The sequence below is a fragment of the Equus caballus genome, chromosome 1, assembly GCF_041296265.1.
Source record: "Equus caballus isolate H_3958 breed thoroughbred chromosome 1, TB-T2T, whole genome shotgun sequence".
NCBI classification, from domain to species: domain Eukaryota; kingdom Metazoa; phylum Chordata; class Mammalia; order Perissodactyla; family Equidae; genus Equus; species Equus caballus.
Genome location: NC_091684.1, coordinates 55999016 through 56013504, shown reverse-complemented (window position 1 = coordinate 56013504; position 14489 = coordinate 55999016). Strand labels below are relative to the sequence as shown.

The 14489-nt window shown below is 36.5% G+C and overlaps 1 protein-coding gene across 23 annotated transcripts in view; it reads left to right on the top strand.

The window, feature by feature from the left end:
* Positions 1–14489, top strand: part of CTNNA3 (catenin alpha 3) — a 1507895-nt gene that overhangs the window by 1123783 nt on the left and 369623 nt on the right. For all 23 annotated transcript variants that reach the window (XM_070225803.1, XM_070225839.1, XM_070225762.1 and 20 more), the window contains one exon: positions 1234–1434. In XM_070225803.1, coding sequence (XP_070081904.1) covers positions 1234–1434 — 201 coding nt within the window. The remainder of the gene's footprint in view (positions 1–1233; positions 1435–14489) is intronic.

Below are 14489 nucleotides of genomic sequence, written 5' to 3'. Positions count from 1 at the left end.
ATACCCACAGGAACAGTGGCATGGAAGAATATGGTGGATTTGGGAAATCATAAAATAAATATAACTGAAGCATAAGGGGCCTGCAGAAGAATGATAGGCATCAGGTCTAAGGTCACCAAGGACCATATTCTTTGGTAGTTTGGACTGTATACTCTACACCCTAAGAGGAAGGGATGACTCTGCAAGGAGATTGCTTTATGAATCCCTGTCCTGTCTATCTTACCTGCAGATAGTCAATCCAGAGAGAAAGTTAACAATATGTTCTGGAATTACCGAGATCTTTTTGTTGTACTTGTTCTCTATATGTGTTTTTAAGTAATAGTGTTTAAAGACTTTGGGTGGTGATTCATCTAATAAAGCCAGAAGCCATTCTTTTAGTATTCTTTCAGTTTCTTAGAAATATCATTGCCCACGCTTATTGATATTCCACATATTTGCTCAGCCCCTCTAATTAGTTTCATCTGGCAGTATTAATCATTTTATAGAAAAAGAAAACATTGTTGTGCTATACTCATAACTCCCTGCTGTCTTCAAGTCCTAATCATGCAAAGAGGGAAGGAGAGAAAGAGGTCTGGAGACTCTCTTCAGAGTGGGGACCTTTCTCCGGGATTCATTTACTTCAAGTCAACCAACCTTTTAAAAGCCCTTTGAAAATATAGATGTTTTCACAGATGTGATGAAGTTGTTCTTTTACAATATAAAAAGCATATATTTCATATTTTTCATTATTCACTAATTTATAAAATTTCTGTAATTGCATTAAATCTCATTTTATGTCAATAAACATTAGTTGAATGGAACTCCCTAGTTTTATTTTTCTATATAGTTAGGATAGGTGATATTTTTAAGAGTTTTCTAATTATAATTGCTTTTAATTAAAATTAAGTATTCCATCATTACATTTTTTGCTTTTGCTTTAATCTATAAACTTTCCTTAATTTCCACCTATCAATCACTCAAATCTAAGATCTTGTCTACTGGAACTAGAATCTAAAATAATGGTAATGTATAAGAATTGCTGATAAAAATATAAAATTCTATATTTCACAAATTTTTCTATTCAAGAAATATAAGCAAAATCATGTCTGTATTTTTCCTTCCTAATTGTCAATGTCTTCCTTTCCCAATGTGCACTGCATCTGAAGTCAGAAGTTAACATAAATTATACTATGCTAGATTTATGTGATTTAGAAAAATAAAAACACCAAACTACTTTGATCTGTTTACTTGCAGAGAGCCATATCCTAGAAGATGTCAACAAATGTATTGTAGCCTTGAGAGACCTGGATGCTGATAATTTAGACCGTGCTGCAGGTGCTATCAGAGGACGGGCAGCAAGAGTTGCTCACATTGTCACAGGTGAAATGGACAGTTACGAGCCGGGGGCTTACACTGAAGGTGTGATGAGGAATGTTAACTTCCTTACGAGTACCGGTAAGTCTCAGTCCCCAGTTACAGCTGCACTGTTCCTGACATTTCAATCTATATAGCTACCAAATATCCAGACATATGGAAAGAAGATCTCGGTCTGTGTTGCTTGTTTCGAAGTGGATTGCTCTACTGTCTGACAGATGCTTGCATCCTGTGGTTATGTGATTTGAAATTTATCTCTGAGAAATAAATATACTCATTGGGGAAAAGAAATCCTTTATAAATATATGCATTATATAAATTGCCCACAGGCTTTAGCCATTTATGAATGTTTATTAATGCCAGAGTTGTTAGGAGATATAATTAGTCCAGATGTGGTAAGTATGTAATAGTTTCCAAACCCTCTTTTAGCTGTGTCGTTGGTCGCCCAGGTTTTTGTTTACATTACTTAAACAGAGTAAACTTGTCCTGTGTTTCCAGAGAAATACTCTTTACTTTTGTTGGCAGTCTATTTGCAAAACAACAATTTGTTCTTTCACATGATCTTCTTTGATTACTTAAGAAATATGGAACCAGGGTTTTGTTTTGGTTGTAGCACTCAAGTTAATATTTTCTAAAATCAACTAGTAAATTTTTAGTTTTCGAATCAGTCGGTAAAATGCATTCTTATCCTTAACACTGTTATTGGCATTTCTCCAAAAAACTTACAGAAGCATGTGACTTCATGTGGATTCAGAAATAATGGATATAATTTGAATGAGGGCAATCAACTATTTTTGTAAGTCATCATGGTAGAGCTTTTTCCTGTGAAAACCCCTTGTGATCTGTGAAATCTCCAGGTTGAATTTTTCTTACTAATTACCTCTTAACACTAGGGTGACAGTGCACCCATGTTTCCTAAAACGTTTGAAACGCCATACTTAAATTGTTCATCCTACCTAGAGAATTGTTATGTTATGCATAGGGCACATTAAATTTGGATGATATGTACATTATTTAGTGAAAGGAGTCGAAGAGAGGAGGATGGGTGATTTGGAGTGGGGAGGAAGCAGTTCCTTGAAATTAAGAGAAACATATCAACAGTTGAGAAACCTGCCCTAGGGACTAGTTCTGAAAAGATATACCGCAAGGCAAGCCTAGTGAGGTTTGTAGAGAATTGATAATTAGTGTTGCTGTCTTCCTAGCATGTTGATACAGAAAATCAGTGATGAATCTTGGCACATAGTTTGCTCATCACCTCTTTAAAAATATTCCTAAAATAATGAAACACTAAAGATATGCTAAGGAAAGATGGAGTAGGAGCATCTACAACTCTACACATTATATTTCTTTAACAACTTCTCAAAAGCCACTGTTGTCACAAATAGGACAACATGGAAGTTGCTTTAACAATGAGGTATGGCAATATATTTACTTGCTTAAGGAGATGCTGTGTTATGATAGTCCAGCATCTCTTCCCTAAACTAAATTTAACTGTTCCTTTCTCTTTGGTCAAAATCAAGTACAGAGTTATTTTTTTCTACCTTCTGAGAATGAAATTTAAGTAAGAGAAGAATGAATCAAGGTTCTCTTTTTAGCCAAATGAAAATTTCTTGTAAGAAATTGAATAGGTAAAGTCTACCAGGATTTGCCTCTGTCTCAGTTTTGTAATCATATTAGTAATATCTTGCAAACATACTCTTATGGTCACAGTGTCTGTATAAGGTACTAAGTGTACGCTTTTATTCTCTATATGATAGAGTCCATATCTGCCACATGCAAAAAAGTGAAAGTGAAATTCTAAAGTGTCCAGAATGTGAACTGTGTTGTTCAGTCTGTTAACAATCAATCCTTATAATCTGAAATCAGAAAATAAAAATGAAACAAAGTTGTTTACACGTTTAATTACAAGTTTGTCAATAACTCTATGATATATAATGACCTTACAAGATAACTAACCAATATGGCTACATAATCATTCAATCAGAAGAGCGAGAAGTCCTTTTTCCTCTAATTAGTTGCATGTAACTTTAATTAAAATTCTCCAGGTAAATTATGTCCTGTGCCCTAAATATAATAAATATAGAGTAGTCCTGGGTTATTCTGTATTTCACATCTTATTATTAACATAACAATATAGTTTATGACTTTGCAATTTTGTCATTTTAGCTTTTCAGATAATTTTTTGGCTTATCTTTGGAGAAAGCTTCTCGTTTTGGTTTTATATGTCTAATTCCAAACTTTTCTCCAAACAGATCTCCCTAAAATTTATCAAAAGCATGCCTCACTAAAGGGAATTCTGAGCAATAAATTAGATGAAAATGCTAATTAGATCAGTTTGATCTTAACCAAGGCTGAAATATGTGAGCATTTTCTCTCCCATAGAGATATTGTATGTGAAAAATACTTCCAACTCTTCTACCCTCCACAACTAAATAGCAGAAGATGTTCATCTTTGTTCACATCTGCTCATAACTTGGACTTGTTATTTATAAATAATCATCAAATTAAGTAATGACAAATGTCATGGTTTGTGTTATGAAGCTTTAATAGTTCACATTTTAGCAAGTGAATGCTGTATACACGTGGCGTGTTGTTCTCTTTCTTTTTCTCTTATACAGTTCCCAGGTGTTAACCCTGTTTCCTGAAAATAACTTAATAAGGAGCTATTGTGAACTGTTTTTATTACGGAGACTTTGTTATCTTTGCAAAACTTACCTTAAAGTACCGTCATCAATGATGAAAACTAGGCCATACTTATCTAAATCACAAAGAGTGTTTTTGGAACATTGCATCTTTGATTTTAATCGGACTTTGTGGTTCATTAGCACATTTTCAAGATTGGATGATCTTCTAAGTGTTTTCTCAGGATTAGGAAGCAGGGTTGCCCTGTACATGTCAGGAATTTGCATTGTTCATAAACCCTAGAAGTTGGTGTTAAGTGAAATGTAGGCAACATCTGGAATGCTGCATCTCATTCAGACAGAGGCATAATATTGTAATCTCCATGTCAAATTCTTCATTCTGCCCAGTTCTTCCCTGTCACTAAGCTCCTCCACCTGTCAGGAATTCCTGATAGGGGAGAGAAAATATATTGGCTTTTTCCTTAAATAACAAATCTTCTGGATTGCAATGTGAAGGCTTAGAAGTCATATTCTTAGCATCAACTTCAGTTCTTTCACACTAGGTTGGGGAAAAACCTAAACCAAGAGTGGGAGAACATAGTATTTTGTGTGTGTGATTTATATTCTCCATTAAATTTAGAAATTAGCCAGCCCAAACACATCTGTTTCAAACCCCCAAACCCCACCCGGTTTCAGTTTCAGCCAGGTTCATGGACCAAAACAGAACAGGCATGTAAATGAACCTGACCAAGACATCCTGGTGGCATCCCCCATTGGCAACTGATCATGATGGTAAATGAAGGATTATTGATCAAGTCCTCCTTTAGCTCAAACTGGAAAGAGCGTCACTAGAATCCTCTGTGTAATGAAATGGAGAAGAGTCATGTAGTTGCAATTTTTCTTCTTAAAGGCAAATGAGAAAGTTGAAAAGAATTTAGAGCCAATAAATATTTCCAAAATTTTGTTGTGGATTTTTCTTGTGTTTAGTTGAAACAACAGATAGGCTTTTAAGATGAATTTCATCTAAAAATCATTTTTAAAATTTTCATAGCAGTCAGTTACTCCTATTAATTCCCTTTCATTTAAGATTTTTCACATATAAATATCCTGCATTTCATAGCCTGATCACATGCTATTTTCTTTATGTTGCATCTCTATTCTTTAACTTAAATAGTTATAGGATAAAACACAAAGGCTTTAGTTCCAGCAGTCTTTGCCCTCTAAAATCCAGCAGAGGTTGAATATCAGTGGTCCACGTACTGGATATGACTCAATATGACTCAAAGAATTTTTATGTGTCCAGTGGAGTTTTGACCAACATTGTTATATGCTTTGTCATAAGAATTAATTTCTAGTTTGTATATATATAAATCCAGATTAATGGTGTTATTGTAATAAATGGGATAGTCTGGCAATACCAGGGCAGAGTTCACTGTGGAATTGGCTGGAGCTTAGTGATATCTTCCTTTTCTCTGAGCTTGGGCGTAGTTTCCTCCATTCCCTCTCATTATATGCCCAGTCCACTTCACTCACTTCATTTACCTGCCTGAATTCTGTAGGTGTTTGAATTCACCCAAACATGAAAAATTAGAAACTTTTTTTCCCTGAAGTGGGCCATAAAGTACCTTCTACTCCATCTAACATGATGCTTTCACAATCACACAGACGTGCCAGGATCCCTTTAGGTCTTGTCTGTGCTGTACCTGCCATTTTGAATAGCCTTGCCCCTTATCTCTCACATCAGATTTTATCCATCTTTCAAGAAACAGTGCATGTTCTCTGCCTTCTTGAAACCTCTCTTTCCCCCCTCTGGCAACAGTGAATTCTTTGGTCTTACGTCCTATAGATTTTAAAGGACTTGTCACTCGGTTACATCATTTCAGACACCTGTATGCTATGATGAACTCTTTAGATATACTAATATAGAAATGACTTTTCTTTCAAAATAGAGTGCAAGCTATAAGAGAAAAGGAAACTTGCATTATTTCTCTTTACATCTCTCCCAGAGCCTACCATAGTGTCTTACATGTGCCAAATTAAAACAAAACAACTCTTGAATCAAGTCTATATGCCTGTGTTAACTCTATTCTAGCAGTGAAATGCCATTTCTTCTCTTCTGCCCCTCTAAAATTATAATTATTTTTCAACACTTTCTCAAATGCCGCCACCTTTGCAAAGGAGCTTCTGATTCCCTTTCTGTTGGAATTAATTGCTCCATTATCTGTGGTACCAGGGATGAGCTTGTCCTCTAGTTAATGCTTATTTCACTTTGCCTTATATCGTAATCAGCCATTTACATACAAGTTTCTCCCACCAGATTGTAACATCCTTAAAGGGACACATCACTCTTTATTTAATTTTATATTTGCCAGTAGCATTTTACACATAATAGCAGTGCCCAAGTTTTTCTCCCCTTTAAATTTAAAATTCACTACAAGATTATACTGTGACATATTCTAATACAGTTAAGCAAGAGAACAAGTTATCATTCCAGTTCAGGAAAAAACAAAAAACAAAACTCAAAAGCAGTGGACCATGTCAAAGCCTGGGGCAGAGAAGAGATCAGGGAAGTGATTCATTACTGTCTAGAGTTAGATATTAGCCGCTTCCAGAAGATGTGGGGTCAGATTCTTAAAAGGTTCTTTAGCAAGCTTTTGAACAAGAGATCATGACCTTTGTGTATTCAGTTACTTACAAGAATCATCCTTGAACTACATCTGGTGAAAGATCCCACTAAACCTAATTTCACTAATGGTTCCAAGGAATCCCTGTAAAGGATGGCAAGCAAGCCTTCAAATTCAGAAACCGTGGTGGGCAAACTTCCCTCCCCTAGTGGCAGTCTGAGACAGGCCTCTGGATTGCATACTTTCTTCCTTTTGGCTTCAGCCCTAACCTGACACCCTTTAACAATTAGAAAGGATTAACAGGAAGCTACTGTCTGCAGATGGCTTGGCTAAACTGGATAACCAAGTGTCTTCATGTTGATGATACTGAATCAAAAGTTAAATGATAGTGCTGGCCCGGTGGCGTAGTGGTTAAGTTTGCAAGCTTGACTTCAGTAACCCGGGGTTCGCAGGTTTGGATCCCCGGTGCAGACCTATGTGCTGCTCATCAAGCCATGCTGAGGAAGCATCCCACATCCAAAATAGAGGAACATTACCGCAGATGTTAGCTCAGGGGCAATCTTCCTCACACAAAAAATGTTAAATGATAATTCAGCCGCTTTAAAGAAGAGGAAGATCCCATGACTCTAGAAGTGCTCCTTTTGCTACAGGAGTTTGGAATCTTGGATTAACGTTGTGAATTGAAAAAAGCAGCTACTAGAACTTCTGAGTGGAAAACCTGTTTTCTGTCCAAAGAGAACTGGATTTGAATAGGACCCAGTTCTAATTAGGGGGCTGAGGATACTTCCTTATCCTGCCATTTTTACTTAAAATTGGAAAAACAAACTTGTTAGGGAAAAAAATTGCCATAAAAACTGAGATCTCCTATATGTACTGGCTGATGCAAAGGCTTTTTTGACCTTTTCGGTAAGGTTAGATCCTAAGAGAGGCACATGGCATAATCTAAAAAGCCACTGTTGCTAATGTCCTTATTAATAAAAAGAATACATTCTGACACATTGGTAGAGATATTATTGTCAAAAGTGGAAATAATATAGAGGGCTTAAGAGTGTATTTTAGAGAATCATAAAGAGGGCCTGAAACATTCCCACATCCGGAAAATGTAAAATGTGTAATTCTGAGGCTGATACTAAATGAAGGATGGATTAAGGACAGGCAGATGAGTTGGCATGGGCTGGAAGGAGGGGATCATTGGAAGAGGAAGTGGAGAATGTCGACCTTCTGTGTGCCTCTTCACCAGTGCAAAGATGTTCTAGAGATCTTGTATCTTCTTTAACCCTAGAACTCCTATGACCAGCCTCAAATGCATGTTCTGCAGCCAAAGAAGACATTATCTGAAAAGAGAAATAGGTCGTATCTTTCTAATCCTATTTTCACATATTTTCTGTAAAAAGACTAGTTCAGATTTATTTTAATAGATAAGGGATAAGTAGGAAGAAAAATAACATATGTAAAGTGATTAGACATGAAGTACCAGTTTCATCTCTAGAATGCAAACAGAATCTCACTATGGCTAAATTAAGCAGAAAAACAAACAAACACACACAGGGAAGCTGGAGAACAAAAACACAAAACAGACAAACTGCAAGGGATGCTGCAGATAGGAACCCAGTTAGTCATCCTGAAGAATAGCTTTTTGGGCTGCCAGTCCAGCCCTTTCTGAATATTTAATGCCATTATTGGCCTCATAACGTTATGACACTGCAATGTACAGTTTAATTATAAACTGTACATTCATTTGCCACCACATTCTAGATACTTCCACCATTGGGATAAACCCTAAACTGATCCCTGCTTTTGCCTTACTTACCCTGAATTCAACTTCCTGGGCAGAAGCATCCTACTAGCAGAGTTTAAATAATGCGCCACACCTGGACTGTTAGTAACGTGGTGGCAGTGGGGTTCGGGTAGTCACAAGTACTAGGCCTTTAAGCTTCTATGGAGACAACCTCTGCCTCACAGTAAGACTCATACCAGCAGATTTCTGGGCATGACAAGGGGCTTCGGAGTCTGTGAGCAAAGAGAGGTGGGAGTGGTGAGGAGCAGGAGAGGAGGAGCATCAACAAAGGAGTAAAATGGCCCAGAAAAGGGAACTCGAGGATTGATTTTACCGACTTGCTTGGTCATCATCTATGTCGGGACAATGAAACGCTTCCACCATGTGACCTAATCAGGAGTATTGCCTTTCAGCAGCTTGTCGCCAAATGCAATACTTTCTGATGGTTTATGAAATTTTACAAAACAAGCATAGAAGCATGTTTTATTCCTGGTAAATTTGTTAAGTGAGGTATTATGTACCACTCCAAATCTAAGTATGTTCCAGGGAAGAACTGCCTTAACAGAATACTTGATGTGAATATGATTCTATCACCAAAATAGTGGCAAGACAGATCTATGAAGTCTTGTGAAAAAGTGGAAAATGTATCTTTCAGAGGTTTATTCTTTTTTTCTTTCTTTAACAACAATAATGACAAAAAATTAACAAGCCGTTCAAATGTACAGTGATACTATATCAAACTGTATCATTTTATTTTAAATCCAATGAGATGGGGACTTTAACTTCATTTATTTTAAGATTTACCAAGTACTAGACATTCTTTGTAACAGCATAGACAAGTGCCTTCTAAAATCATAGTGTAGAGGGCTGGCATGGTAGTGTAGTGGTTAAATTTGCAGGCTCAGTTCAGCAGCCCCTGATTTGTGGGTTCAGATCCCAGGCACAGACCTAAACACCACTCATCAAGCCATGCTGTGGTGGCATCCACATACAAAATATAGGAAGCTTGGCACAGATGTTAGTTCAGTAACAATCTTCCTCAAGCAAAAAGAGGAAGATTGGCAACAGATGCTGTTAGCTCAGGACGAATCTTCCGCACCAAAATAAAATAAAATAAAATAAAATAAAATAAAATAAAATAAAAACATAGTGTTTTCACAGCCACTAGAAAAGAGAAGCATCTATTCAAGGCCAGAGGGGATCAGAGGCTCTGAAATCTTCTGCAGTTTTAGGTTTTTCCAAGCTATCCTGAGGGATATGGGCATTAATATCTCAACACCCCAATAACCTTCTAAAACATACCTGATTCCACAGCACAATTGTTAGGAAGCTCTAGGCTAGGCTTTTATCAAGTTGGTAATCCAACAATTAAGTCTCTTTGTAATAGAATTACTGTAAAATGTTTTATAAACTGTAATATAGTGGATGTTTTTAAAAATTTAGACAATATCTAGCAGGAGGCTCCTCCCTTCTATGCCATCTTGAAAGTCAGGTTTATGAAACGAGTGAAATAACTCCCTTCAGTTGTTACAAGTGTCTATTTCATGTGTTAATAGCCCTCAGTTGTAAAGACAGTTGATTTTACTTTTTTAGAGATCACTCTACGTGGCCTGGAAAGTCTGGTTATATATTTATTGATGTGCGCTGGTAAAACTTTTATAATCTGTAAAACTAAATTTGAGGTTCAAGTTCACTGAGTGTAGAAAATAACTGAGGCAGTGTGTCTCTCAGATTTTCTTTCCTCTGGCTTTGGAGAGAGCAAAACCACGTCAAGTTGAAGGATAAATTTGCCTTTCTTTTGGTGTTCAGTAACTGGTGCAGACAGCAGATCTTAATTGACAATAGTTTTAGCCACTTCATCTCCAGCCTCTCCTTCCCAATTGTCTTTCATGTCAATTTTTCTGGGATTCCTCAAATGCAGTCCTGGCTAAGTGGGGGTGGTCACAATGGATATGATTATATTGCCATGTTTCCAAGATAAGAGTAAGTGTGGTTTTAAGTGAACAGTACCTATAACTGTTGCCAAAATAAGGCAATATTGCATTTACACTATCAGACTTGATGGATATGAAAGCAAATGCTGAAAGAGCATATCATCATAAAGAGAAAAACAAATTAGTAGGCCAACATTTTCAAATTACAGTGTTATCTACAAGCTTTATGAATAGATGTGAATATTTTCTTCAATGAAGTCAATAAGTCGTTTATCATGATTGGATGAGTGATGATTATTTCACCTCTTAGTGAAAACTATAAACTTGGGGATAACTATAAGCGTAGTGGATTGCTCAAGATCTTCAATGAAGGAAAGAAAGATTGACTGAGGAAGGGAAGGCTATTTTAAATGATCGCCACAATTGGGAGAACAATGCTCGGCGTAGAACAAGTGGAATAAAAGAGTATCCATAAATACTGATCAGGGGTCCAGCTTGACCAGCTCAGTGAGGAGAGAGGCAGTTCAAGAAAAACCAAAGATTTCAAGCCACTGGAAAGTTTTTCCTACCATGAGCCCACGCTGATTTCTACTGATACATATTTTCATTTTGCATATTAAATTTTCCAGCTTATGGCAATTTACAACTTCCTCTTTCAGCAATTACAAAAGAAAGTATGTATTACTGCTTAACAATCTGACACAGCAGGCTAAGGACCTGGGAATAAGTTTCTTCTCCTGAAATGTATTAGCAACCCAGTAGTATCCTAGAAAAGGTAATATATTCTGGTGATCATCCACCATTTAATTTTACTGTCTGCCAAAATATGTAGCAGTTAAAGTTAAGTGAACAATTTATATTATAAAACTTCTCTGCTGATATAGGGATTTTTAAAGGTATCATTTATTATAAACACTGCTGGCAATATTTCTTTAAGATTCCAGCTATTCTAAAGTCTATGATGATTGTAGTTATAGTGATTTAAGAAAGGTTATGTACATTCCTTTATCACTTGCCTCAAAATTCTTACATAACTGGAACGAGGAATGAGTGTACTGATATTCATAAAAAAACAAAATTATTCTTGAGGGAAGAAGCAATAAGTTAAAATATTGTACTTCTCTTACCATCCCCTCACCTTATTTACTTACTCTTATTTCTATCAACTACTTCTGTATGTAAATGGTTGCTGTTTCATCATTATTTGTGTTCAATAATGTATTCATCCTATCTTCACAATTACAAGCAAATAGTTTTGAGTCCAGGGACTAACAATGTGTTTTTTTTCTTTTCTTCTTCCATCTATTAAAAAAGTTAACAACAAGGTGTACTGACAAGATTACTGACAAGATTACCCTAGTGTAACATCACTTTAAAATAACAGTAAAGGGACACAAAAGGGAATAAACTCATAATGGCAAATCCGTGGGTGTAGGCTCATCAGAAAAAAAAAAAACAAATTCAAAAGACAGAAAGCAGCAGGAAGCATGCAGATGGATGAGAGCAGCAAACACCACAATCTAGAATAAACACAAGCGGCGGCTGTCAAGGAGACGAGGGTTCCACCTTGCCTCTTGTTGACTTATCAGCAACACTGGATTCTGGAAAACAGTGAAGCAATGGCTTCAAATTCAGTGAGAAAATTAATTTGAACTTAAAATATTATATTCATTCAAAATGTGTGACAAAATAAAAACCTTTTTGCATGCATAACAGCCCAGAATATTTAAGTTGAACAAAACCCTTTTTGAGAAAAGACTTGAAAATGTACTCAAACAAAACAGGGAGGAAAAAACAGAAATGGTAAGACATGGAAAACTGAAATAGTGAATCTAACTCAGAAATATGATGAATACAATAACAAGATGGCAGATCTCTGGCAGGTCTAAAAGGCAATTGATCCAAATTAGAACAGAAAGTCTGTGGGCTTCAGGAAAAAAAATTCTAAAAGCAGCCTGGAATACATTCAGAATTACTAACAGAATTATTAAGAATTAATAATTTTAAAAAATTTTAAAGGAATGAATAATTAACAGAATTATTGTTAGTCACATGATAAAGAAAGCCATCCACTGTTCTCTCTAAAAGAATTTAATATGCAAGTCCCACTCAGTAGGCTTACGATATCATGAACCTAACTACATAAGCCTAAAACTTTAAAACGCTGATTGTATTATCAGCTTATGCTTAACTATTTGTATTTGTATATTGTCTATGCTTGTCATGTCTTTTGTCATTGTTAAGAAACCAGATTTCATGTTACATGGTAAGTATTATCTACTACGCCTATTATGAATATATACCTGTATAAATACATATATGTATAAATGACATACACACATACGTATGTGCATATGTTTATATCCATTTATAAAAATAATACATTTGTATATAGCTATATTATTTCACTGTATCATTTATTATGTTTAATATTAGTATAACTATATATGTATAGTACATATGCTATATTATATGTGAAATGATGGACTTTTTGTGTGTGTTTAATGGTCATTGTATAAAATACTTATCCTACGGCATGGCTGGGGCATCTCTATGCTTATCTCCAGGGTGTCTGGAAGTCTGGTATTCGCTTTTGGCTATGCTGGCTAGGATAAAGATGACAGATTAACTATTAATTTATCACGTGTTGTCTAAAGTTTGAAATCCGCCTGGTGGCATCCAAGGCCAGCTTGTTTGCATTGTTTAGGGATGTGTAGATTGATGGCTTACATGTTTAACTAATTACATAGCTCAGCTTGGCTATGTGAGCTTAAAAGACTGCTGGAATCTTTTGCTTGAATTCTCCTAAACCACAATTTCTTGCATATATCTTGATGGTTGATAACCCAGAGATGAAGTGCATCCCATGTGACTAAGAAAGGACTCTGTGTAGGTGTGCTTGCAAATATTCCAGGCCCCGACGCTGGCTCACACATTCTTTCTCCTGCTTTGCTGTATTCTGTATCTTGAATAAATTTTACGTAAGTAGGTTCTATAGAGTTTTGTAAACACTTTTAGTTATTCAACCTTGTGTAATTGTTGTAGTCATAACTCATTTAAAAAAAAATGTATTTCAAGACACGAAGAACGAAACACACACACACAGGCACATACACATACATACTCGCACGTCTACCTTAATCATACAGAATAAGGCAAGTAGTTACTCAGGTTTTGTTGTTAACTGCTTTTTTTTCTTTTTTGAAGGTCTTCAGTAAGCTTTCATAGTTGGACATTACACACCCAAAATTGCTGGATCATGCCTTTTTTCCTCAGAGGTCTTTCCAAACTCTGAAACCTTCGTGGCTAAACTATTATTTTGTTTAGAATAACTGACTTACACAATACATCTCAACGGTGAACGGGCAAACCTTTCTCATCAGGCCCGACTCGGCCTTTTATGACCTGTTTCCTCCAAAGGGCGTGATCTGTCCACCAAATTCCCATTTCATTATCCTGCCCTCTTAAAATCTCAGAACTACAGCAAAGCTTATCCTCAGTGTATTAGTTATAGATTGCTACATAACAAATTACCCTAAAATTTAGCAAATGAAGACACAAACATTTATTATCTCGCAGTTTCTGAGAGTCAGGAATCCGGGAGCAGCTTAGCCGGGAGGTTCTGGCTCAGGGTCTCTCATGAGGTTGCAGTGGAGCTGTTGGCTGGGGCTGCCCTCATCCAAGTCCCACCCAGGGCTGAGGGATCTGCTTCCAAGCTCATTCACATGGTTGTTGGCAGGAGGCTTCAGTTTCTTGCCACGTGGGCCTCTCCATATGCTGCCTGAGTATTCTCACAATGCGGCACCTGGCTTCCCTCAGAACGAGCAATCCAAACAAGGGAGAGAGTGAGAAAGAGAAAGACTAGGATGGAAGCCAGTGTTTTTGTATAACCTAATTTCGGAAGTGGTATACCATCATTTCCGCTGTATTCAATTTGTTAGAAGGGAGTTAGTAAGTTCAATGGGTTACTAAGTTACTTAAAGACAGGGTGTGAATATCAAGAGGCAAGGACATTGGGCTACTTTACAGACTGCATACCACAGCTTCTAAATGTTTTATGTTCTGGATATGCTCAGTCTGTTTCTAGGTCCCCAAACAGACTACACAGTTTTGAGTGCTTGTATCATTCAACCCCTCCCTGCTTTCTGGTCTAACATCCAATTTTGGAAACATAGCAAAG